The 24,031-nt window shown below is 38.2% G+C and overlaps 2 protein-coding genes across 2 annotated transcripts in view; both read right to left on the bottom strand.

Moving 5' to 3' along the window:
• The window catches only part of tpo (thyroid peroxidase), a 30,083-nt gene extending 21,954 nt beyond the window's left edge, over positions 1–8,129 (bottom strand). Inside the window, exons 1-6 of the mRNA XM_037541833.1 lie at positions 8,106–8,129; positions 7,363–7,448; positions 3,963–4,053; positions 3,666–3,823; positions 1,535–1,667; positions 537–666 (exon numbers count right to left, since the gene is read on the bottom strand). Of these exons, the coding sequence (XP_037397730.1) occupies positions 537–666; positions 1,535–1,667; positions 3,666–3,823; positions 3,963–4,053; positions 7,363–7,438 (588 nt within the window). The 5' untranslated portion in view covers positions 7,439–7,448; positions 8,106–8,129. The remainder of the gene's footprint in view (positions 1–536; positions 667–1,534; positions 1,668–3,665; positions 3,824–3,962; positions 4,054–7,362; positions 7,449–8,105) is intronic.
• A 4,716-nt stretch (positions 8,130–12,845) lies between these two features.
• sntg2 (syntrophin, gamma 2) overlaps positions 12,846–24,031 on the bottom strand; it is a 43,549-nt gene continuing 32,363 nt past the window's right edge. The window contains exons 11-17 of the mRNA XM_017690941.2: positions 22,290–22,328; positions 21,633–21,749; positions 20,105–20,176; positions 19,733–19,942; positions 15,203–15,295; positions 14,065–14,175; positions 12,846–13,869 (exon numbers count right to left, since the gene is read on the bottom strand). Coding sequence (XP_017546430.1) covers positions 13,738–13,869; positions 14,065–14,175; positions 15,203–15,295; positions 19,733–19,942; positions 20,105–20,176; positions 21,633–21,749; positions 22,290–22,328 — 774 coding nt within the window. The 3' untranslated portion in view covers positions 12,846–13,737. The remainder of the gene's footprint in view (positions 13,870–14,064; positions 14,176–15,202; positions 15,296–19,732; positions 19,943–20,104; positions 20,177–21,632; positions 21,750–22,289; positions 22,329–24,031) is intronic.

Raw genomic sequence — 24,031 nt, forward strand, 5'->3', positions numbered from 1 at the left:
ACTTACTTTATTTGTACTTGTTTTAGTTGACTGGCTTAGAAATAAATTATTAAAAGTAGCTGGTGCACAATTAATAATGTTCGTAAAACAAAGATTGATAATGATTAACAATTAAAAACGACTGGGTCTTGCAGAGTAATTTAATCCCTATCCCAACGATTATGCTGCAGGTCCTAAACAGAAAAAGCAACCAAATTCTGTGACCAAACTTTGGAACTGTGGAAAAATATCCCTGCAGATTAGTTTGAAAAACTGAAAGTGAGTCTGCTAAAAAGGCTGGACACACTAAACACTGAAGAATCTGATGTTACATTAATCTGTTGAGGCTTTGGTGTTACCACATGTATATCTTCTGCTTTTTTTCTCACGCTAAAAAATGAATACCTTCTATTTAATGGCAGCTTTACACTGTACTGTACACATACATAAAACATATTTATTTATTTAGTTATTGTTGTTTTTATACAGTAACTAAGCTACATGTTTCTTTTCGTTTGTGATTGTGATATTAAAAAAGGTGGCAGTCTGTGGCTTACTGCGGGAAGTTGGAAGCCGCTGTATTGGTGCCCATCGTTCCAGCCTTTTGGTTGGCTTTCTCCATCCTCGTACTCCGCCGGGAGCCATCTGGCCAAGACAGTGCTGGCTGCTCCCCAGAGAGGGTTATTTCTGAATAAGAAAGTATGTCTGTATAGGTTGGACCTGAAATGTTTCTGGGGGCATCATAAGAAAACATATCTTTGCATAATGTGCGGCAAAGAGATATAGGCTACATTTCCACTCAAATAATCTTTAGTTTAGAAATTTATCGTGGACTCAGGGGTCACTTGAAGCACACTGTGAAAAAATTATTCATGTAAAGACACCATCTTTACGATTATGTACAATTATGAAACAGTAATTACATGCACAGTAAAGCTGATCCTGTTTGTAAAGCCATTCATCAGCTGCTACAGACACAGAAATGCTAATCAGGAGAAACGAGAACATGCATGTACGTATGTGGTCACAGCCAGAACACTCTTATCCCATGAATGTAATGTACATATAGCATCTTTATATTGAGTATCAAGTGGAAGCTCAAAAGGCAACATATATATTAATGGACTTCATCTTTAGTTTTTAATGGAGTTAATTAAATGAATTCTGAGCCACCTTCACAGGAGGTCTGGTGCACCACTGTGAGTCCACATGGACAGGTTTAAATATTGATTCTAAGTGTCTCTCTGTGTGCTTGATAAGCTTCGTGCACGAATGCATCATTCTTGTGCTGCTTAGTGCTGTTTTTGCTCGTTGCTCTCACCCCTCACGCTGTGACTAGCCTGCCCTCCATCTGCTACACTAGCCCTGACCCGTCCTATCTGTCATGGGTCATCTTATCAACTTGGCCCTGTTCCCTCAGCAAAATGCCAGGGTCCAGTTAGCTTGAGAGAGCACACGGCTGATTAGAATGGTTTCAGAACAGCCTAGAAGATGCGCCTTGTTGCTCCACAGAACAGTATATTATGGATGAATTATTAAGAAAGAGGCTACATACCTGTTATTGCAGACTCCAGAGATTGTGCGGTATTTCTCTGAATCACCACCGTTGGGGCAGTGGGCTGGTTGAAAGGCTGGAGGACATCCAGACAGGTTTGCTATCAGCTCCACTTCCTCCATGGAAAGGAGCTCTGGAAAAATCAGCTAATCAGTTTGAGTAATTGACCTTTCCTCGCTCCACCCACAAATACTATCTTTCATAAACTGTTGCCAGGTTGATCAAGCTTTACCGAGCATTAGCAGTGTCCTATTCTTCTCAATGATGATATTGCAGTGCAAACCTCATTTTTTGTTAAAATGGCTAAACTTAGAGTGAGTTTTTACTTCAAATGTTATTTATTTTGCATGTATGTGACAAGTCACACTATTAGCACAGATCAGATGTTATTCTGTGGGAATGGGAAAATTTCTTAAATTTCAGGCAACATGTAACCCACTAATAAAATGCTGAGTGGTGCACTATTGAACTCTGTGGTAAGAAAATGAGAATTGCAGAAAGTTGCTGAGCAGCATGTACGTTAATGTAGGTTGAGCATACATCCACTTCAGGATTACTTTGTAATGGAAAACAGGTACTTTATTTGTATTCTGAATATAGAAGTAACCGTATTCGGTTAGAGTATTCAGTTACCATTTAAATTTATAGAAGAATACTTTTAGAATACTTACTCACTAAAAAAAGTGTACTAAGGTAAAAGAAACACCATCTGTGCTTTTTTATGAACTATTTAAAATGAGTACACTGATGTACTCTACAGAAGAACTCAAGAAAAAGCTTCCATGAAAACACTGAAAGTCTTGCTAAAGCCTGAGTAGACTGATAAATCAATGTGAGCCAGTTATTAATCTCAGTTCTACTGAAGCAGTTTGAGGGATGATGGAACTGAACACTCTCCTCATAGTGGGCATGTTCACCAGTGATAAACATTGTTGTAAATATAAACATTGTTGTTGTACTGGACTCATGCAGGCATTTCATAGCAAGCTATATTTCTCATTAACAGAAAATCACATAGCTGCCCACTTTATGATCAAATTCGCAAGATTCTGTTCCTGAGAGATGGCAGTGAATTTTTCAGGAAACATATTAAAAGAGGAATTATACGAAGAAAACAGAGAGAAACAACATAAAATAAATGTAAATTTAGAGTGCATCCCTATATGAAGAAGTATTCTAGTTGTATTCTAAGTACGATACTTTTTAAGTCTTGCAATGGAAAACATTACTGAATGCAATAAAAGAGTATGTTCAATATTTAGCCATGACTACTATTTTCATCACTAGTATTCTGCACAATTCTGATCCTCTTTTTCCAATATATTTCTGGTGATGTAGTTTTTTCCCCATTCCATTTCCATTTTCCAGTATTTCTAAATTGGCTAAAATGTCTGGGATTTGGCTTTGCTTTCACATTGAATTTGACCTCTACAGTCTACGCCATGCTGTCTTCCTTCCCCATGTCTTCTTTTTTGAAAAACTAAATATGGTCACCCAAGTTATGGTCAGTGATGGTGTGTGCACCTTCATTAAAAACAATGGTACTTAAATTTTTTACCAAGATGTGCAGTGATCTTGATACTAAGGTAAACATTCTGGTAACAACATCATACCAATATATGTTGCAACTACATAATGCAACTTAGTAGACAAAATTTTTCCAAACAAATATCATAATGGTCCAATTTGAATATTAATGCATTTTGAGTTTCTGAATATACTGAATGATTTTTTCCCCCCTAAGATTCTGTAAAACTTGCCCAACTTCACAACAGTTTCTAAATACAAGCACATTTGTGGGTGGACCATAGGTAGCTCAATTACAATCAATACTTCAACTAAACAGTCCCTTTAAGTTTGAGCGGCATCCATTTCTGGACTTAATGTAGCACCTCTCATCAACCTGTGCGAATACATTAAATCTGACATTTCACTGCTGGTCAATAATGCTGCTGCTACCTCTGCAGTGTTTTCCTGCATTTATGCACTGAACCTTATTTCATTTGGAAACTGCAGTAATTTTTTATGAAAATATGTGATCACGTCTGCATATAACATCATTTCCTTTAGCTCAGTGTATCATTTACAAAGTATAATTTATGTTTTGGATTGAACTGGAGCTCTAAATTACCTGCCACAGGGACAGATCGTTTCTGTCTCCTTCTTGCTTCATCCTTTAAAAGTTGCAAAGTCATTTGAAAGACCTCTGCTGCTCTTGATATCCCCTGAGTAGCTGCTGCTTGCCTGGAGAAAGCAAACATCTGCAGGCAAGATGACTGAGTATAATTCCTGCTGTTCACAAAGAAAGAAAGAAAGAAAGAAAGAAAGAAAGAAAGAAAGAAAGAAAGAAAAAACAAAGATAAAAGTACTGCTTATGTTATTATTCAATAGAAAGTCACATTTTATAGTTCAAAAGAAAATTGTTTACCCTTTTTCTGAATGTTCTAATGCAGTGTTGACCATCTGAAAACTCTCCTCTATTGACGATTGTAGCAAATGTTCAGGCTTGTATAGTTTTCCTGGCAAATATACACGTAAGAATGAATGTGTAAGTTAGACTGTAACAGCAAAAATCCACCCTGTGACATACAATGAAATGGAAAATGAAAGACCCACCAATGACTCATGATATACACTCACCGATATACACTGCTTGTTAACACAAATAGCTAATCAGCCAATCACATGGCTGCAACTCAATGCATAAAACAATTCACTATGCCCAGTTATTAGACTGAATTAATCTGTTGAACTTGATACATTGTCAGTCAAATCTTCTTGACTGAAACATGTCGCCAGTCGGTGGTGGATTAAGAAAGTTTTACTGGGGTAGTAAAGGGGTGACAGGAGTAGCATAGATAGTGCCACAGCAGGCATGAAAAAACTGTTTATGAACAGTTTTATCTTACCATTGATGACTTTATGCAGGAATCATAGATGTTTGCTTTTAGCTTTTGTAGTAAAAGACCACTGTAAGTACCAAATTCACAGATCAAAGACTTTGCAACACAAGCTGACATTTTATAAATGTGTTTTGTGCTTTGTAAATGAGTATGGAAGTGACACTCTACCTCTACTGTAGTCTACACATCTAGGCACGTCTTTGGACCACAGCTGGAGATTTAAATTCAAAATACATCACAAAGCAGCAAACTGCTAAAGAACTGAAAGTTTGAACTGAAAGTGTGTCTTGATTTCTTGGCTGAATGAAAGAATAGAACCAAACTCAAGTTTTTACTAATCTTAGGCTGCAGAATTGTGATGGCAAGCACCACAGAAGGTTAATCTCTGGGGCTAGTGCACCATGAAAAAGTTCCAGGTGAATGGTGAAACGTCTTCTGATATAGCAAACTGATTTATGATGCAAACAGGTATAATTGTACCCTGCCTACGCTGTGTCTAATTAAGGACTTTACAGACATGAACAAAACACACTTCATTGGCTTAATTATAAAACGAGTTCAACACAGTGAGTCATCCTGCCTGTCTTACCACATATAGTGCACTAACATCCTGTATCACTTCAACTTTCCATATTATGTTATGGGGATGTATGGCTATATGGCCATCCCATGTGAATAAGGATGATGCCTAATCTGTCAGCAAATATAATCAAATGAGCCACAGGGGAACGTGAGGTGCCAAATGCAGTAAAACAGCTGGGCTGGAAACTGCAAGATAAACGTCAGAAAATACTGAATAAACTATAATGCATCTGCTGCCAGTTGAGTGCAGCTGAAGTTAAAAGAAATCAGAGTTGAGTTAATCATCAGGGACACAAGCACTCAAACCAGAGCTAAGACAGTCACAAACAAACTAGTGCACAGGTAACTAATAATTTATTTTTACACTGCAGGCATTCTCATTAGATTTAAATATCATTAATAACTAACTAAATGGACTGAGATCCAATCAAATGCTTGGTACTATACAATTTATGCAGATACTTCATAGTGGTTGTTGTTATGTACAGGATCTGTATACTAGGTCTGAATCCTTTGTATGTTATTGTATGTAGATGCACTCTCAGAAGATGTACTCTCAGGGTACATCTTCAGTACCTATAGTTAGGGACCATAAATTTATAATCCTTTGAAACACTACTATTATTTAAAGTTATTTAAAGTATTATTATTTAAAGTTGTACTCACTCAACATATCCTATCTTATCTCCAGGCTTTTTATTTTACTGTCCTATTTTAAAACATTAGGTTTGAGAACATACAAATATGTACTTTTCCTAAAGGAAACACATATTGGAGGTACACATAATTAAAACCATTACATTTACATTGTTTGTACCTTTGTACCTGCTTTGCACCATTTTCCTGACAGTATGCAGGTGTTCAGTGTTACACTATATTGCCAAAAGTATGCACTCACCCATCCAAATCATTGAATTCAGGTGATACAATCATTTCCATGGCCAGAGATGTACAAAACCAAGCACCTAGGCATGCAGACTGCTTCTACAAACATTTGTGAAAGAATGGGTCGCTCTCAGGAGCTCTGTGAATTCCAGGGTGGTATCATGATAGGAAGCCACCTGTGCCACAAGTCCAGTCGTGAAATTTCCTTACTACTAAATATTCCACAGTCAACTGTCAGTGGTATTATAATAAAGTGGAAGCGATTGGGAATGACAACAACACAGCCACGAAGTGGTAGGCCACATAAAATGACAGAGCGTAAAGTTCCACCACTGGATTCTAAAACAGTGGAGACGTGTTCTCTGGAGTGACGAATCACGCTTCTCCGTCTGACAATCTGATAGACGAGTCTGGGTGGACGTTGCCAAGAGAATGGTAATTGTCTGACTGCACTGCACCAAGTGTAAATTTTGAAGGAGGGGGGATTATGGTGTGGTGTTGTTTTTCTAGAGTTGGGCTCGACCCCTTAGTTCCAGTGAAAGGAACTCTTAATGCTTCAGCAGACCATGAGATTTTGGACAATTTCATGCTCCCAACTTTGTGGGAACAGTTAGGGGACGGCCCCTTCCTGTTCCAACATGACTACACACCAGTGCACAAAGCAAGGTCCATAAAGACATGGATAAGCGAGTTTGGTGTGGAAGAACTGACTGGACTGACCTCAACCCAATAGAATAAATTAGAGCAGAGACTGCGAGCCAGGCCTTCTCGCCTAACATCAGTGTCCGACCTCACAAATGCACTTCTGGAAGAACAGTCACAAATTCCCATAAACACACTCCTAAACGTTGTGGAAAGGAGGTGCTTATCAGAAGAGTTGAAGCCGTTATAGCTGCAAAGGGTGGGCCGACATCATAGTAAACCCTATGGATTAAGAATGGAATCTCACTCAATTTCATATGTGTGTAAAGGCAGACGAGTGAACACTTTTGGCAACATAGTGTATTATATACTGTATGATACTTGAGCCCATATGCTATTACACGATACTTAAAATATCTATGATATATTCAAAAACCACATTGTGACATAATTCATCACAATTGCACAATCATATTATCACCTAACCCACCCGACTACACACATACACACATTATTTAATCCACTTATCCTTCTGGTTTGCTGGAGGTGCTGAAGCCTATTCCAGTGGTCACTGGGCAGCAGGCAGGAAACACCCTGGACAGGTTGGCAGTACATCGCAGCCCACACGACCAGTTTATATTACACTATTATCACTGCACTACTATTCACTACCATGGCAATATACAAATAATACACTAATATACTAACATACTACTACTATTATACAGTCGGCATTTTAACAGTGAAACATGCACTGAAAACAAACCAGAAGATGCCAATATAATAAGATGCGAAAAGGTAAAAGATGTGACCTACGTATAGATGTTGCATCTGCAGACAAGCACGAAAGCAAAGTGCAGCAAAGCAGGACCCAGGACAAAGAGCTGGACATTGCTACAGTGCTAACACAAAGAAAACAACAACAAAAACATTATTTTTCAAAAGAAAAGAAAATCTACAGTGCTGTGCAAACGTCAGAGACCACCCCTCATTTATTTCATTTTCACATCATTCAGTATAGATGGGGATTACACGGATTATGAGAAGCAATAACGAGTAATGAGTAAAGCAAAGCATGGAAACACCAAATACTGAAAAATTACATTATCTTTACTTGCCAAGGCTTCTGTGTAATTTTCTCCCAAATATTTGTTTCCTGCCCTTTTCCTGACACTGAAAAGTGAACCTTCACTTAAAGGCATTTTTTACTGGAAATTATTTACTTTATATTATTATTTATTATTATTACTTTTGCACAGTACTGAAAGGCACATGACCAACCCTCCATGCATTTTGTCACAACCTTAGAAAGCGAAGCAAGACTAATCATAAAAAAACATCCCATGGCATAAATCAAAAATGCATTACAAACCATAATTACTGTGCAATTACTCGCATAAGTAACACATTTATTTTCTTTTTCAATGCTTAACATCAAGCCAAGTTTAACATTATGTAAATCTCCAAACACCAGACCTTTTATCTAATCACTCAGAAATGAAGATCTTTTAGGTCAAACATTAAAAAAGTAAGTATTTAAAAAGTAAATATTTCCTTACTGTGTTCTCCTGGTGTGATCTCTGGCAGAGTCTGACTGTTTACGCTCTTCTCTCTCTGCATCAGAGTTCTCTCTTCCAGAGAGGGCCTAGTCATACCCTGCTGACTCCACACAAAAGCCACTTGATTCTCTAGTCTTTTGCTGCTCTTCAAGCACATGATTTACGTAGGTGGGAAGATCAACTATAAACACACAGCACAGCTATGTATGTCAAATTTTTCAGGGCTTTGAAATCACAGTCCGATTACCATTAAAATCCTTGTGGTTTAGAGAATTTATAAGAAGTTAAGAAAACCTTCAACTGTTTGAAGTTCTCTTATCCTGTCCTTGGGCAGAAATGAGGCTGCCTGATCCTGGAAAAGAGCAGATGCTTACGTTTTGAATGGAATTTTCAGACTTTGTTGGAATTAAACTTCATTTTCAGTCTCTCATTCCAGGCCTGTCTATCTTTAATCTCGGTGTCTTTACTCAGAAGGAGAGCAGTTAGCTTGTATACTGTTCCCATTAATAGTGCACTTAGATAAGTCCAACATTACCTCAAAACACCTCCACAAACACATACAGCTGTGAGATAAAACCTTTTGAAAGTCAGTGGTTTATTGTATGAATGGTTTTGAAATTTCAGAACAAAATCTTGATATGCAAAGACTTATTTTTATAGTTTAATTAAACAACCACACACAACATTTTACAGACTACGTGCCATGTCTCTACTGAACCTGGGGTCTCGAACTCCAGTGCCCTGGGGGCCACTAGCCAGACCATGCAAAAGTGTCCCAACATTTTTATCTATGAATATTAAATTATGTAAAATGTTAATATTTACATTTAAACAAAAATATGTGAAAAAAATTCTCGTTTGAATTTTAATGACATAACACTTAGAAGCACAATCACTTCAGCACATTTTAGTAAATGTTTATTTGTAATTTTTGTCCAATCACAACCATTACTACTATTAATATCACTACTAACTAAATTTACTATTACCACCACAATTACTACTAATAATAATAATAATAATTATTATTATTATTAAAATAGTTATTATTAATCATTTAATGGTTTAGATGTAAACAAAATAATTCTGAACGGTTCGGTGGAAAATTCGCCTTTCCAATAAGGAATGTTCACCTTTGTAGTTAGTGGTAGGAACCAGACGCATCTAACGGCTCTTAAAACTACACCCCGTGGTAATGAATGCGTTGCTTGTTGCCTGAGACATTGTTCTGTGCTAGTTTTGTAATAGTTTTGGCCTAAAACGTATTTTAGTATAAACTATTACTCCAGGATCACGTCCGTGTTTCCTCTCAAAACCACATTGTCAACCGAGATCAATGCGAGCTAACGTGCTCCTGTTGTTACAGCCGTTCAACGCGGCTGACGCCAGTAACGTCTTCTGTTTATTTTCACGGGTTTCTTACCCATTTTGGAAGATGGCAGAGTTTGCGGAGGACCTCGAGGAGGGGTGTTTCCAAAATGTCGTAGAGCTAAATCGATTTGAACCAGAGACATAAATGAGTTGCTGCGGCTTAAATAGAGAGCAAACAAGGGAGGGAGAGAGAGAAACAGACTGAGACTGAACCCGCCGGCGACGAAGCAGAACAACCCAGAACGAATGGACATTGATGGTGTCAACAACAAAGTACTTGCTAATCTGCTATCCAGTTCATGAGGTGGGATAGCGAGGCAGCCAGTTATTTTATTGCGTTGCCCACTTTAGACAGCCTGTAAGCTAATAGCGAACAGTGGCTATCCATCCATCCATCCAATTTTCTAAGCCGCTTCTCCGTCAGGGTCGCGGGGGGGTGCTGGAGCCTATCCCAGCAGTCTTCGGGCGGAAGGCAGGATACACCCTGGATGGGTCGCCAGTCCATCGCAGGGCAGAACAGTGGCTAATGACGGCTAATTTATTTCACTCACTTAGGTTTCTTAACTTGATTTGCGTTTCTGTTGTGGAAATATACCAGTTTTCCTTAGCAGACGGCCTTTGAACAAATCTGTATTTTTTTACTGGCCTTGAGAAGTCTTCGTTGGTGAAGTGGTTGCTACAAACCCCAAATATGCAACTAGTTATTCTACTTCGGTATTTGTGTGTTAAAAACAATTAGCCACAACTTTAAAAACGCCTTGTATTAACAGTAACAGAAAAAAACGTACTGTATTTTCTCCAAGCGAACACCTAACCGGCAAGCTGCGACTGTGACCTGTCCCCGCTCTGAGAAACACTCACACACAGAGGGCGTGCAGGGCGGAGGGGTACATGCAGGGCGTTGTAAGGAAAAAACAGTACCCAGAAAAAAACGTGTTTTTTTACATTTAGTACTGTTTTACCATTATCAGCGTGACATATACAACGTCTGCGACACATGTAAGTTCACTGGACATTTTGGATAGCAGATAAAATGGGGATATGTGCAGTGTAGACATAAGGACGTCTGGTTCCTAGTACAATGGTGAACAATTTTCATTCTGGAAATTTCTCCAGACAGGCGGATTTCACGCCGAACCACTCCGAATGATTAAGTTTACATCTAAACCATTAAATGTTCCAGTAATTTAGCAAAATCGGTGGAGTTCATCAAACAAACTTTACTATGCAAGACTTACAGACTTAACTATCTATCTGTTCTAATCTATTTTACTAGAATAATAGCTAAGTCTGCTATGGCTAAATGACAAGTATGCCTGCTCAGTGTACAGCATTCATGCTTGGGTCCTCCAGAATGCAGCTCACTTTTAAACTCATGAACATCAGTTTAAGCTGATTTAATATAGCCTATGTTGAGTAACCAGCCACGGTGTCTGGTGGGTGAAGTAAGTCTACTAACAAAAGAAATGATTTGTGGCCCACATTTAGTAATAATGGTTTCATAGCCCTGGTATAAACAGTCAAAGTAATTGATGCAAAATGATGTCTTTATAAAGTATTCCTGTCAATCAGGTGTTCTGATCAATTCAGATGTGGATTTGCAATATGAAAACCACACAGTGATGATTACATATTCTTCAGAAGCAAATTGTGTTCAAGAGAAATGTAGACTGATCAAAAGAGATCTCAGGCAGCCTCAGACGTTGAAGTTCTGAGGAGGGTTACAAGAGGATTTCTGAAATCTCAGCCCTCCACCAGCCCACAGTCAGGCAGACATCTTAAAAATGGGATGGAATTCAGAACCGCTGCTGCTCTCCGTCTCTCGTGGTTGTCCAACAAAAATCGGTGCAAGTGCAAGCAGTAGAATTCTCAAACAGCTAGGAGTCTACAGGCATCTCCTCCACATCAAAACATAAATATACAGTTACGTTTGGAGAAAAAGCTGCAGACCAACGCCAGACTCATTCCAACAGTGAAGCATGGCGGAGGGAGTATAGTCATGTGGAGTTCTATCACAGAAGAATCAAGTTTCAGGCTAGTATCCAGAAACTTTGTGACAGAGTGACTTAAACATAAGAGATTTTGCTTTTGAAAAGGGTCACCTCAGAGTCCTGAACTGAATCCCCATGAAAGACTGTGTTGTCACCTAAAGCAGACCATTAAAACTGTTCATCACAAAAATATACTGAGCCAGTTTTGTGTAAGGACCAAAACACATCCTAACCACTATGTAGTAAAGATCAGCCTGTAAAGGAGCTGATCACTGAATGCAAAGGTAAGTTTTTTTTCATCAAGTTGACCTAACATGTTTAAACCATCTTTTCAATAAAGATAAACACAAATTGTGTTTAATAAATAAAATGTTAAAATACATTAGAATTATGAAATAGATGATTAGATTGCCTTTTTGTAACAGTTCATCTGGAAATCCCATTTTTTTTAACTTCAAAAAAATTTTACTAAGAACTGTAGCACTACTATGTTAAATACATCTACCAAAATAAGAGTTAAACCTATATTTAATGGGTAACATTATAAAAGACAGTTTAAAAATTTCTGTAGTGTCAGAAAATGTGCACACAATCCGTGAGTTAACATTGTGTATAACTTGCATCAGTAGCTCTGCCATCACTGTTGTGAGAACAATAACTCACGACGTAAAGCCTGAGCATCACAAACTCTTCAGTAAAGAATGTTTTCCCTTGAAGATGTGTGGGTAATTGAGCAGTGAGGAGCTCGTGTTGAAGTGCTCCACAAAGCTTGGTGTCGTCATCTCTTTTGAGATTGTAATAGACAGTGTGCAGGTCTTTTGATTTAAAGCAGCTTATTCTTTTGCTTCCAACATTTCTGTTCCCTCACAACATTTATTTTACCACAATTTTCACTTTCCAGTGACTGCCTCGCTGTTGCCCAGTGGACTGCAGGAGCTCTTTGAATCTAACTTTGAGTAGTGCTACTTTAGAATTCACCCTGCAAAGCTTTTTGCCTTGCATCCAAGTGCTTCAGATGGTTCTTTTGTTCAAAGAGCTTGTGCTGCCTCCTGAAAACTATATTCTGCTGTTGACAGGGTACTGTACTGGACAGAACAAAGAAAATTGCATCATGATACACTTAAAAATAAAGATAATGAGTGCAAATGTTTTTCATAGTAATGTTTGCTGAAAAGCAATGTACTCTATAATCACTATTTCAGGAAAGTAAGGGACTTTTATCTGGTATCTGTATTTGCAGCTGTGCTAAATAATCATTTTTCTTTAACTAATTATTCCAAAAACATGAAAAATGAGCAGAGACAACAGCAAAAAGACCAGTTAGTTTTGAACATGCAGTTTTCTCAGTAATCTAAACACAAAAAAGATCATACGCCTCTTTGTCAACAGTTCATTAACTGTTCCTTTATTTGGAAAGGTAGTGGATAACACCATACAGAACAGAGCTGCAAATGAGGGGCCTTCAGTTTTATCACAGATTAGAAAAAAGAAGAAAATTTCTTAGGACAGCTGTTGGCTACCCTACATGATCTAATTACTGTTCAATTAAACAATTATCTTACAGCTACACTACAAATCTGTGTGATGTGGTTATAATTAAGGTATTTCAGATTTAAAAGAAAATAAAAACTATGGACATTGATTACAAAATTTAATAGTTTTGAGATCATGCCGAAAGAATAAAAAATGTTTAAGTTGAGGCCTTGTTTCAGTTGATTTTTGATGTCTGCAAATTTTAATATACATCAGTATTACTTCAAAATAATATTTGAAGTAAGATGGAGTTCATAATTGTGAAAAATCTTTTTCAAGAGTTGCACCTGTATACAGTTTCAGTGAAACCCATTAGTTGATACCCTTAAAGAAAGAGACAGAGACAGAAGTTAAATACAAATTGAGTTCATATATAACTTTAAGTTCTTCCCAGGTTCACCCGTTTTAGTCTGTAAATTGTTAAATGCAATGCATGCATTAACAAACTCATAATGCCATATACCACATGTGAACATTTGCTTTGCTACATGATCAACATAAACTGATTTGAAGCAGATCAATGAACATATTGAAGTTGAGTACCAAACCGTTAATCAATGCATGTCAAAATATCATCTAGTCCAAAAGTTTTTTTTCATGTTTTTTTTACATCGTTCTTGGTTTATAAGAGTCATATAAAAATAACAAGAACTAGATATATTCATAGATATTGTGCATAAAATAGCAGACTGAATCCACAGACGAGATGGTACGTGTTCTTGACAACACTTGTACTCCTAGCTGTTGTACATGTACTTTCGTGTGATGGTTTGATTGTTGACAAAGAGCGGGTCCACTGAGGCCACTTTGGCAGCGATGAAGGAGTGGATACAGTGAAGAACAGCCGTCAGGTTAGCAAACTCCAGCTCCTGGTTGGGCCAAATGGAAGAATAAATGAAGAGATCTTTAAAAATAAAACTTGAGCGGTTTATTTCTGTGTGAATAATGAGTATGGGGTGTGCTATAACTAGAACATTACTTCTGTAGTTATTTTCATTATTGACTGGATAATTGTAGATTGTATTCACTTTGTTAATACTGAGAGCTGCAGACGTAGACCTTACCTTCATTTCTATCTGTTTGCTTTCCGAGTTCTTGAATAAGAGTTTCACTCTTGTCTTTCCATCATCAGAGGAACCCTTTAGCTGAGAGAATTTATATCTCCAAATGACTTTCTGTGGATGACGAGACCAGAGGAAATCAAATATAGCAGGCAGGTCAAAAAGCTAAAGCAAAGTCAAAGTTGAGAAATGTCCATTACTACAGAGCTATGTGTATAGAATACAGAATTGCAATGGCTTTTTTGGGATTGATCATCACAAACTACTGAAGAACAGAATTCGTCACTCCGTCTGGGTTTGCTTTCAGTTTTAAACCTTGAGTGGAAACCGATAAAAATAATGGATTCAAACAAAGCACATTTTCCTTTTGCTAGGTCACATGGAGATTTTAGACTAAAAATAAAGGATATGGTAAGAGTTATTTACTCTACAGGCAATGATGTATAGTTATTATATGACAAATAATGATACAATATGCCCACACCGGATGTGTACACTATTTTTAGCAGTTTTTCAAGCTGCATCCGCATCATCATCCTAAATGGAATGTATTAATTACCTGCTTCATATAGAGTGACTCTGCAAATGGACTGCTGTAGCGGTCCATGAAAATCATGCTGTACTTAGTCCCAAACAAAGACGGACAGCTGGAGTCTGTACTGAAAGCAGCTCATTATGAGCTGCTCAAAGGCCTGATCGGGCCTCGTTTGCATATACGTCATTCCCACTCATTGTAACGGCTGCCTTACAGAGTGAAACCGATCAGCTAACACGCACTCACTCCTATGCAAATAAGTTTGGAATGATTAACAATAAAGCCCAGATTTAGGCCAGTCTGTCAGCCTTGAAATCTACTCGTGTTAGCCTATTAATATTCAAACTGCTCTATAAGTCTAGATTATAGTAATCCTGATATAATACCGAGCCATTTCATCTAACCATGTTTTGGTAATAAGGAGCAAGTATCCTCAAAATGTACTTTAGGAAATGATCAGAGCACAAGCTGATAGCTGTGAGGACTCTAAATGCTCTCCTTCCTTTCGGAGCACACACAAATATTCTAGTTGCCTGATTAAAACCAAAAATGAGCAGCCTCAGAGTGAAGAGACAGTAAAGACTGCCATATTCTCAGTCATCTTACCTTTGAAATGCTCTCTGAACAAGAGAAGCCGGATTCAAAGTCAATTGTAAAGCACAGTATCTTCCCTTGGCTACTGCACATGTAGGTTTTTGACTGTCAAATGAAAAGAATGATTTCAGTTAATATTAAACCTGCAAAATGACACTAATAATGAACATAATAAACACCAGGCAGCATCCAAAGGACATTTTAGCACATCAGTTCATTATTGCCTGTTATTATTGCCATACTTTCCAAAGGTTTCATTCATATTTATGTAAATAAGTGAATATTTTCAGCACTTCCACTGTCAGTGGAGCAGTCACTTTCCCCAGGAATAGGACAGGTATAGTTTAGTCGCTATGGCAACAGCTGCCCGGCACTTCTCTCCTTAGCAGAAAGGGAAATTAGAAAAATCAAAGGGTTTGAAATCTAATGAATATATTATGCAGTCAATAGAGAACAATTTAGATATTATTAGTAAACTATCTTACAGGACAGACTGCCAGAGGGTGTTTTGCTAATTAAGTCTGTTTTCCTTTGCTTTCGCTCAGAAATAAGAGCCACATGCTAATGGACGTTGATGGAAAAGGAGTCAAGATAGCAGTGGCGACCAGAAAGGCCTGGTGTAATTGTGTTTCTTTTTCTTCAGCTGTTTAATAATCTCCTGCTCAACCTTCACCGTAATTAGATTATTGGCAGTATGTGTTTAGCCAATATGATTAAAGGGGAACAATGCCCAGATTTGACCAAAGCTCTCCATCACAGCTGTGCTGCTCAATACGAAGCTGCTGGGTTCTGTTTAAAATCTCCATCAAGTCCTCCAGGGAGAGGATACATTTGTATGCATGAAATCCATGGGAATGGAGTCAGTGGTCACATTAAATCAATTAAGCAGAGCCAGAAAGTGATTTTATGTTCACCTAGCAGTAACATTTTGATCACCCGACAACAGCAGCGAATCTATTCGGTTTGAAGAATGCTATTAAAGTATACAAACCATCTTTCCTGCATATGACTCCATATCCTCGACTGATATGGAGAGAATGTGTAAATTATGTGCACTAGCTTTCTCGCGATTTCTCGTGGGCTCCATTATTTTCTTATCTATCTACTATAAAATGTACACACAAAGTCAATAGGTTCCTAAGCTCATTTACATGCTGTCCTTTTGGAAACATTTCTGTGCTGCATAAACCTTTTCAGCAGCACTTTGTACTTCTCCGCTACTGCTGCATGTCTACACCCCCTGCTTCATCATTGTACAAATGGAATTCAAGCGGCCTGAATGTGGAACACCCAATTTCGCGTCAGTGGAGACACGTTAGCAAGCTGTATGTGTGTGCACTTGTTGGTTTTAAGCAGGGATGCACTTTAGCGCCCATGCTCCAGCTAGGACAGGGATGGACTGCTAATAGCCTTAATCACAGAGCCCCGTCAGCAATAACTGAAGCAGGGCTTCATGTTCTCCTCCTAGATGCGCTGCCATGCTTTAGAAGGCACGACAAATTCAGCTGCCAAGAAAAGCAAGATGCTGCTGAGGCGGATTTCCACTGCTTACTGTCACCCAGTGTGAGTGCTGTCTGTGACATGTAAAATGCAGACTACACAGCGCTAATTGGAGAGCTTCCTCTGGGAATTTGGGAAAACACATAGTGAGGTGTGCTCTAGGATCTTCCTGTCAGCTTGAGTGAAGCTGAAGTCTGATCAGCAGTGTCGGCAAACAGTGAGTGGCTCCTTAACAAAGCACGAAGGCAGCAACTCAGAACATACAAGCTTAATGCTGCAGCATGCTTAAAGCATCTGAACCTCCTCTGACTTCTTCAACTGGTGGCAAAAACAACAATGCCTCAAACAGTGTAGCTCCCTGCAATGTGTTCAAAGAGACATGGTGTTATTTGCAGATCTTAAAACAGCCATCATGTTTAAATGAGCTGGACAAACACAAAGAGCCTTTATTTTCTTGCTCACTCATGTTTATTTCATACCGTGTCCTGTTGAGTTGCAAGTCTCAGTTGAAGATGAGCTGCTGAGCACTTATTGTAGACCACAGGAGGTTTGACTAATTGGCTGGAGAACAGAGAATCACCCACAAACTGAAATCCTCCATCACATTCAGTAGCCTCCCACAGGACAATGTCTCAAGTTTACATCATTAAGGCGGGAAAGAGGGCTGATCATTTTCTGTGCTTTTTTTGGTTGTTTCTTTTTCATGAAAAAGTGCTTAGCACTTAGGAAGCCTAGCGTGCAACCCTTCTCTGCACATCTCGGAAAAAAACACCTCGGGATAATCCTCACACTGGGCATGCTCACACATGCAGAATAAACTCATCAGCATCCTGAGTGGCTCTGAAAGTTGACAGCAACCAAACCACATGGAGCATTAACTCTGCTCTTTTAAGCCAGCCATCAATTTCTCAGCATCATGAATTACAAAATCCAACACCAAAACCAAGCAGTAAAATCTTAATTAATCATGCGCAGAACCACGTTGGTGGCATGATGATGTGGTAGCCAAGCCGCTAGCTTTCAAAAAGCAAGTTCACAAATCGCTTAATGGAGACATTAATCTTAATTACATCTAAGTAATGGCACTACATGCTGCAGAACCATTGATGACTGCAGTTGTGCACATTGCCTACAAGCACTTGGCCAGAGTGGATTAACAGCAACCAATATTTAATCTCACTTAATATGGTCTGAAAGAGCAGTGCTGTCCTCGCTTTCCCCTCCATATCAAATGTGAACATTTTCCACCTCTTGAGTTAGGCGCTCGCCTTAGAATCTATTGTTCACACAGTTAAATGGGAATGAAATTGAACTAGGATGAATCACGATCCTGAACTCCCCGTGACTTCTCCTCATGAATACTCCACAGAACATTATATGATTATTATATCTTTCATAGACCCCTCAGACTGTCTACTTACGGTACTCCCAGCTTATACACTTGCAAAGCTATAAACGGCTGGTATAGAAAATACTATGTGAGGCAGATAATTGCAGGAGCGGTGGCTTTTGGTTTGTAAGGAACGTCGTCACCGAACCATAGCCTAGGATATGGCGGGGGGTTACACTTTGCTACTTTGCGCTTGCTGTATTTGAGTATTTTAGTAATTTAAATCTCTTTTGACTGGTTTCTTCCATTCTATTATTTATAAATGTCTCTAGTTAAGGGTACCAAGCATCACAGCCCTCAGGCTCAGAGCTCCTTTTTTCAGCCTTTACTTCTATTCAGTGAAAAGGGAAATTTATACCAAGCACTGCAGGCCATTTTCTGAAATCCTTGACAACTGGCACAATCTTAATATATACTTTTTACAAAAGATACATTTGAAGGAAAACAAAACCTAACAAGATGCAATTTATTGGATAATCACATGTGATTTTAAATTTGAATCCTTAGAATGAATATAATTTTAATCTTTTCTAACAGCTAGCCTTCCAGAGATAACATCAAGTAAAGAAGACTGGCAACAATAGTAATTCACAGCATGGCTTACACAGAGTGACAGAGTGCAATACAGCAGCATCAAATCACATAATTTAACACAAGTTAGTAGCCAGACTTTACCAGCTCATTACATAGTCGGGCATGGGAGCCATACTAAAATACTGCATATATATCCAAAGCATGCATGTAGGGCTGTAATGAGAATCTGTGGTCTGATTTTGACAGACTTTAAAGAGAAATGAGCAGAACGAAAGCTTGAAACTTAAATCCTTCACCTCGTGAATTCATGGCAGCTCATACTTTACAAGAGTTACCCAGAAGGAGTTCATCAGTAGACCAATGATGCCGCCGACCTTTGTGTAGGAGAGGCAATTTAACGGCTCAATGAGGAGAGGTTTTACAAAACAGGTTCTTCAGAGAAATTTAATTAAAAAAAAATTATGTTTGAAAAGGAACAAATCAGACGTTGAACTCAGGCTTGCCTCCATTTCTTCATGTTATGGACTGCCTTGTTGAGGATAATTAAAAGTAATGGTTCGCTTGTAAATTAGAAATTGTAATTGTATCGTCTATGTGGACTGCTTGTGTTGGGGTCTGCTCTTGCAACTGTTTTAATGTTAAAAATATCTCTTACAATTACATGAGCTATGTAATATAGATTGTCTGGAAAAATAAATTAAGCACTGGATGGAAATGACAATGGGCGTGAATTATTAAAATGAGTAATCATACTCATTTACAATTCATAAGAATGTAGACTCAAATTTAACTGAAAGCTAATAAAGAAGAGTAAGTTATTATAAGTTAATTAATAGCAAATTACTGGGCCGTGTGTTTATAATAAATATTACTTATAAAGGATTAGAGAGAATTACAGCGCAAGAGAGAGAATGGCCATGATTATTACTATATTCTACTTTTCTCCCATTTTTTAAAATCATGGCAGTATCCAACTCAACTGTTCAACATATTTTAGAAGGGGTTATCTTTAGAGACTTTATAATGTCTCCAAACATCTGGTTAAAATACACTTCATTGGCTGCCAGCTTGAGATTTTTGACAACTTAGCATTTTTACACATTGGGCCCCATACTCACCCCTACTCTCTGCACCTCCATGAATACGGCTCTCTGGAAGGCCTTCTCCCAGAGCGCCAGCTCTGTGCCCAACTCCACACTAAAGCAGTGGCTATGCCCGTGACCCACCAGTACACTGAAGCAGAAAGGCTCATTGTCCCGCAACTCACAGTCCTGCTGCAGGCCTGGGTACAGCTTCATCTGAATCCAGCAGTCCTCCGCTATCCACAGCTACAGTCACACATACAAACAGATTCAGATTACAACAGAGTACAGCTGTTTTTATCCATTGCGTTCTACAGAGCATGATCATTTATGGTGGCCCTGTTTTTCACAAGCTGAGCACGTACTACCATTGCAATAACATGCTAATAACAAAGAAATAAACTGTACCTTATGAACCTTAAAGAGAACCTCACAGAGGTTAAATGTGGCCTCGGCTTGAGCCCAGTCTGACGCGCTAGCCTGATGTGAGAAAACAAACAGTAAACACTGCAGTGAGATCCAATTTAGTGCTCATATACCGCTAACAACCTTCAGCAGACAGTAAAGGAAAACTGTACTACAGACTGCTCAGCATTCATAGGTTTTTGGTCCCTTTAAATATTCTGTGTGGCACCACAGCTCGGCAAATTTTGTCTGCTAACAAAGTGGCATATCTGTGCAGTTCAGCTCCTTATGACCCACAGATTTGATACATTAGGTAAAAAGTCATGTCAAGTCATATGTTTTCCTCCCAATATTTAGTGTTTTCACCTTTGCCTTTATAATAGATTCTATTCTTTTCAGAAGGCCTGCTTTTTTCAAAGAAATCTGCTGAAGTAATTATCCACACCCTCAAAGTTCAGTCTTAGAAGTTGGTTGCATTGTTTGCTTCTTATGATACAAGTAATCCCAAATACATTCAATGATGTTCAGATGTGGAGTTTGGAGTGGGTGGCCCACTGTTTAGGGAACACCAACAGCTTGTGAAACTTGCAAATGTTCTTCTTTTTTGTCTGTTTCCTTCTCAGTAATGGCTTCCTGAGAGGTACATATCCTTTTAGACTCATAGTGTTGTCTTCTCACAGTGGAAGAATGGACAGACACACCTGTGGATCTGAAGCAAGAGTGGAGCTTGATTTTCTCCTTTCTCTCAAAGATGAAAGCTTGAAGTGCTGATTATCTGATAGTGACAGTTTTAGTGGTCTCCCAGATCTTCCACAGTTGTTGAGAGTCCCACTTTGTCTATATCTCTCAATAATGTTTTGAACTCCAGATCTGGAAACTCCTTTTTCTCACTTATTTTCCTTTGACTTTGTCCTTCCTTAGGCAAGAGAGTCTTATATCTAATCTAATCTTTTCCACAAAAATCTGTGGAAAAATTAATGACTTGTATTTCACAGTCATTTGTACTAGAAATCAAATAAATGGTCTCATACTTTTTCACAATACTATACTTTTTTTTAATAAAGTAATGCTTATCATTTACGCCAATGTTACTAAATCTAAAAAAAAGAACAGTTTGTACTGAGTGGATGACTGTAATCCAATGTGACAGCACACTGAATTGCAGAGGAGAAAGTTTTATGCGTAATACTTAAATGGATACAAACACAATATAAGGCTGCATTTCACAACTGAAGGAAGGAGAAGACAAAACATTTGTCACAATTAATATAGGTAACATGGTAATAGCTTTCCCTCTACACAATCCATTAAAAACAAATGGATTCATTATACATGATTATGAAGGATGCGCTGAGATCTGCAAAGCACCAAAGATGCCTAAAGGATGTTTATGTGACATGTAGCCAAGCTCATGATTGACTGCCCTATCCCCTTGACTCAAAAGTGTGTCCTTGGGTGGGGCTGTGCTCTTTGTGATTTATGTTTTGTGCAAAAGTGTTTTGACTTTTACTCTGTATAGCTACAGACTTACAGGAGGGCCCCTGAGAATGAAGAGAGAGGATCCTTTCAATGCCAGAAACTTGTAGTTTTGAATCTGGTTGGCATCACTCCCGTGAAGGTGCTCACAGACCCAACCCATATGGATGATCTGCACAGAAAAACATTCACAAGCTAAAAATCAATTGCCCTGAAACTGCAGAAATTCTCTCAGCTGAGAGAGTTTCTCATGCTGAGCACAGCACACACACCAACGGGACTTTTTTCCCCCCACACCAGTCGTGGCCTGCTTGTGAGTAAATCTGCAATATTTCTGTTTTCAGTTGCTTAAGTAATTGTGACGATGCAGATATAAGCATGAAATAATAAACTGTCACAGGATGATAGAAACAAATGGCTTTCTTCTTCCCTTGGCATTCTAAGTTACAATGACACAAAACAGTACTGACAATAGAATAGTACTGACAAAAGGCACCTACACATTTGAAAGGACTTGATGTGATATGACACATCTCTCAATTGTGCATTTTAGCCCACAGATGGTGGGTATGGCTAGAAAAAATACAACAAACTAAGAGTGCAAGTACTGTTAATGTTGTATAAATACAAATATTTTTTGCTCTCTGTAAATGTATACGTGACATAGCCAAATAATAGTGATATACATATAGTAATAAACATGAAAACCTACCTGCTCATCAGGAGAATAGAATTTGTTTGCTGTTTTTATCTGAAAAAAACAAACATTTAAGAGATTAAGAGATTTAAAAGACAGACATTTAACATCTTATTATGTTTTTAGTTATGAATAGCAACGTAAGATTATTTTTTAAAACTCACGCAGGCCGTATTTTGAAAAGGCTTTTTTTTCTCCATAAAATCTCCCACACAGAATGTATCATGTTACATGCTAAAACAGAGACTGGCAGCAAAAGAAGTCTACTGGTGATGGTGTGCAGCAGTGTTTAGCCAAATAGCTAACCTTTCAGCTCAGTTTACTACATTACAAAAGTATCAGTATTACTTGACTACTGGCGTACTACGCTTAGGCATATGAAAATAGAGATACTGCTTTGCTCAGACTGACCAAGTGAAAGGGTTGTTAGACGTTTGCAAAATATTCCCATATTTCAAAACTCCAAAATAGATAGCTGAGGTTCATGTGTTTTATTTACAGATAAATGTTTTTTTTTAATATTCAAAAAAAGTTGAGAACCACTGTCTACAATCCTTTTGCTCTGTGAAAGTCAGAGACCACACTATATTTCCAGTCAAGCATCCATTAAGTACAAGTTATTCAGCATCAAGCAAATATTATTTTCAGCATCAAGAACATATATTTAACACAAAATTACACAATATAACATTTTTCAACATTTAATGTGTCTACTCTTTGTCTTTATTACAACCCCAATTCCAATGAAGTTGCGATGTTGTGTAAAACATAAATAAAAACAGAATATGATGATTTTGCAATCCTTTTGCAAAAGTTTAATTACACACTATAACCTAAGAAAAGCTCTGTTAGTTTACATTGAAGTGCCTGTAGTTACTGAATAATAAGCCTTAGTATGTAATAAGCCTGGAATGTGAAGGGGTTAAATAAAAGAAGTATGGCCTTCTGAACAGTAGACCAATGATTAGCATGATCACATGAGTATAGGTGGGGTTATAAGAACACAGGGTCAGCCTGCAGTGCACCTGCCGCACAAGGAGCTTAAGGGTCAAAGAGTACAAACCATCTATCTGAGAGGGATGCTATCCACTGACCTGTTTCATGCTTGTCATAAGTACAAGGCAGGCCATAGGGCTGTGCTTCTGGATATAGATTAAATGTAGCAGTGGACTAAAGTACTCTTAAAGATGGTTATCTATCCAAAGTGTCATTGTTGAGAGCTAGACCTGTGTCTGGAAAATCAGCCCTTAATTACAACCACGTGTTCCCTGCATACAAGTGTAATCAGAGAGACCGTCTCTGCAGCTAGCACTGTCATTTCTTTTATTCCCACTGTGTTTAATATGCATGCATCATGCAGTAAAGCGATACAATTTCTGCTGTAGTGTTCTGACGATGTGCTGTAAATGTAAGGCTGCTTTGCTAGGCTAGGGGTAGAATATGATTTTTTGTTTTGTTTTGCTGCAAAAGAAAACTAAACAACACAGCAATTCACTTCCGGTGAGCAGGAGAAAGGGTTTTTATCTTTATAAAATGCAGGAATGTTTTTGCACATTCGTTAAATCTTATTTGACCTTTCAACAATTTTACAACTTTCAAATCTTCCACTGCAAAATCTGACAATTTCACCCTGGGCTGCTTCTCTGTTAATGAGCCACTGTGTTGAAAAAATGACTGACAGTATATTAATGAAGCACTGAATCAGAGCCAAGGCTGACTTCTCATGTAATGACATCCTTGTCAGAGAAAATGCAGGT

The sequence above is a fragment of the Pygocentrus nattereri genome, chromosome 10 (genome assembly GCF_015220715.1).
Source record: "Pygocentrus nattereri isolate fPygNat1 chromosome 10, fPygNat1.pri, whole genome shotgun sequence".
In the NCBI taxonomy this organism is placed as follows: Eukaryota; Metazoa; Chordata; class Actinopteri; order Characiformes; family Serrasalmidae; genus Pygocentrus; species Pygocentrus nattereri.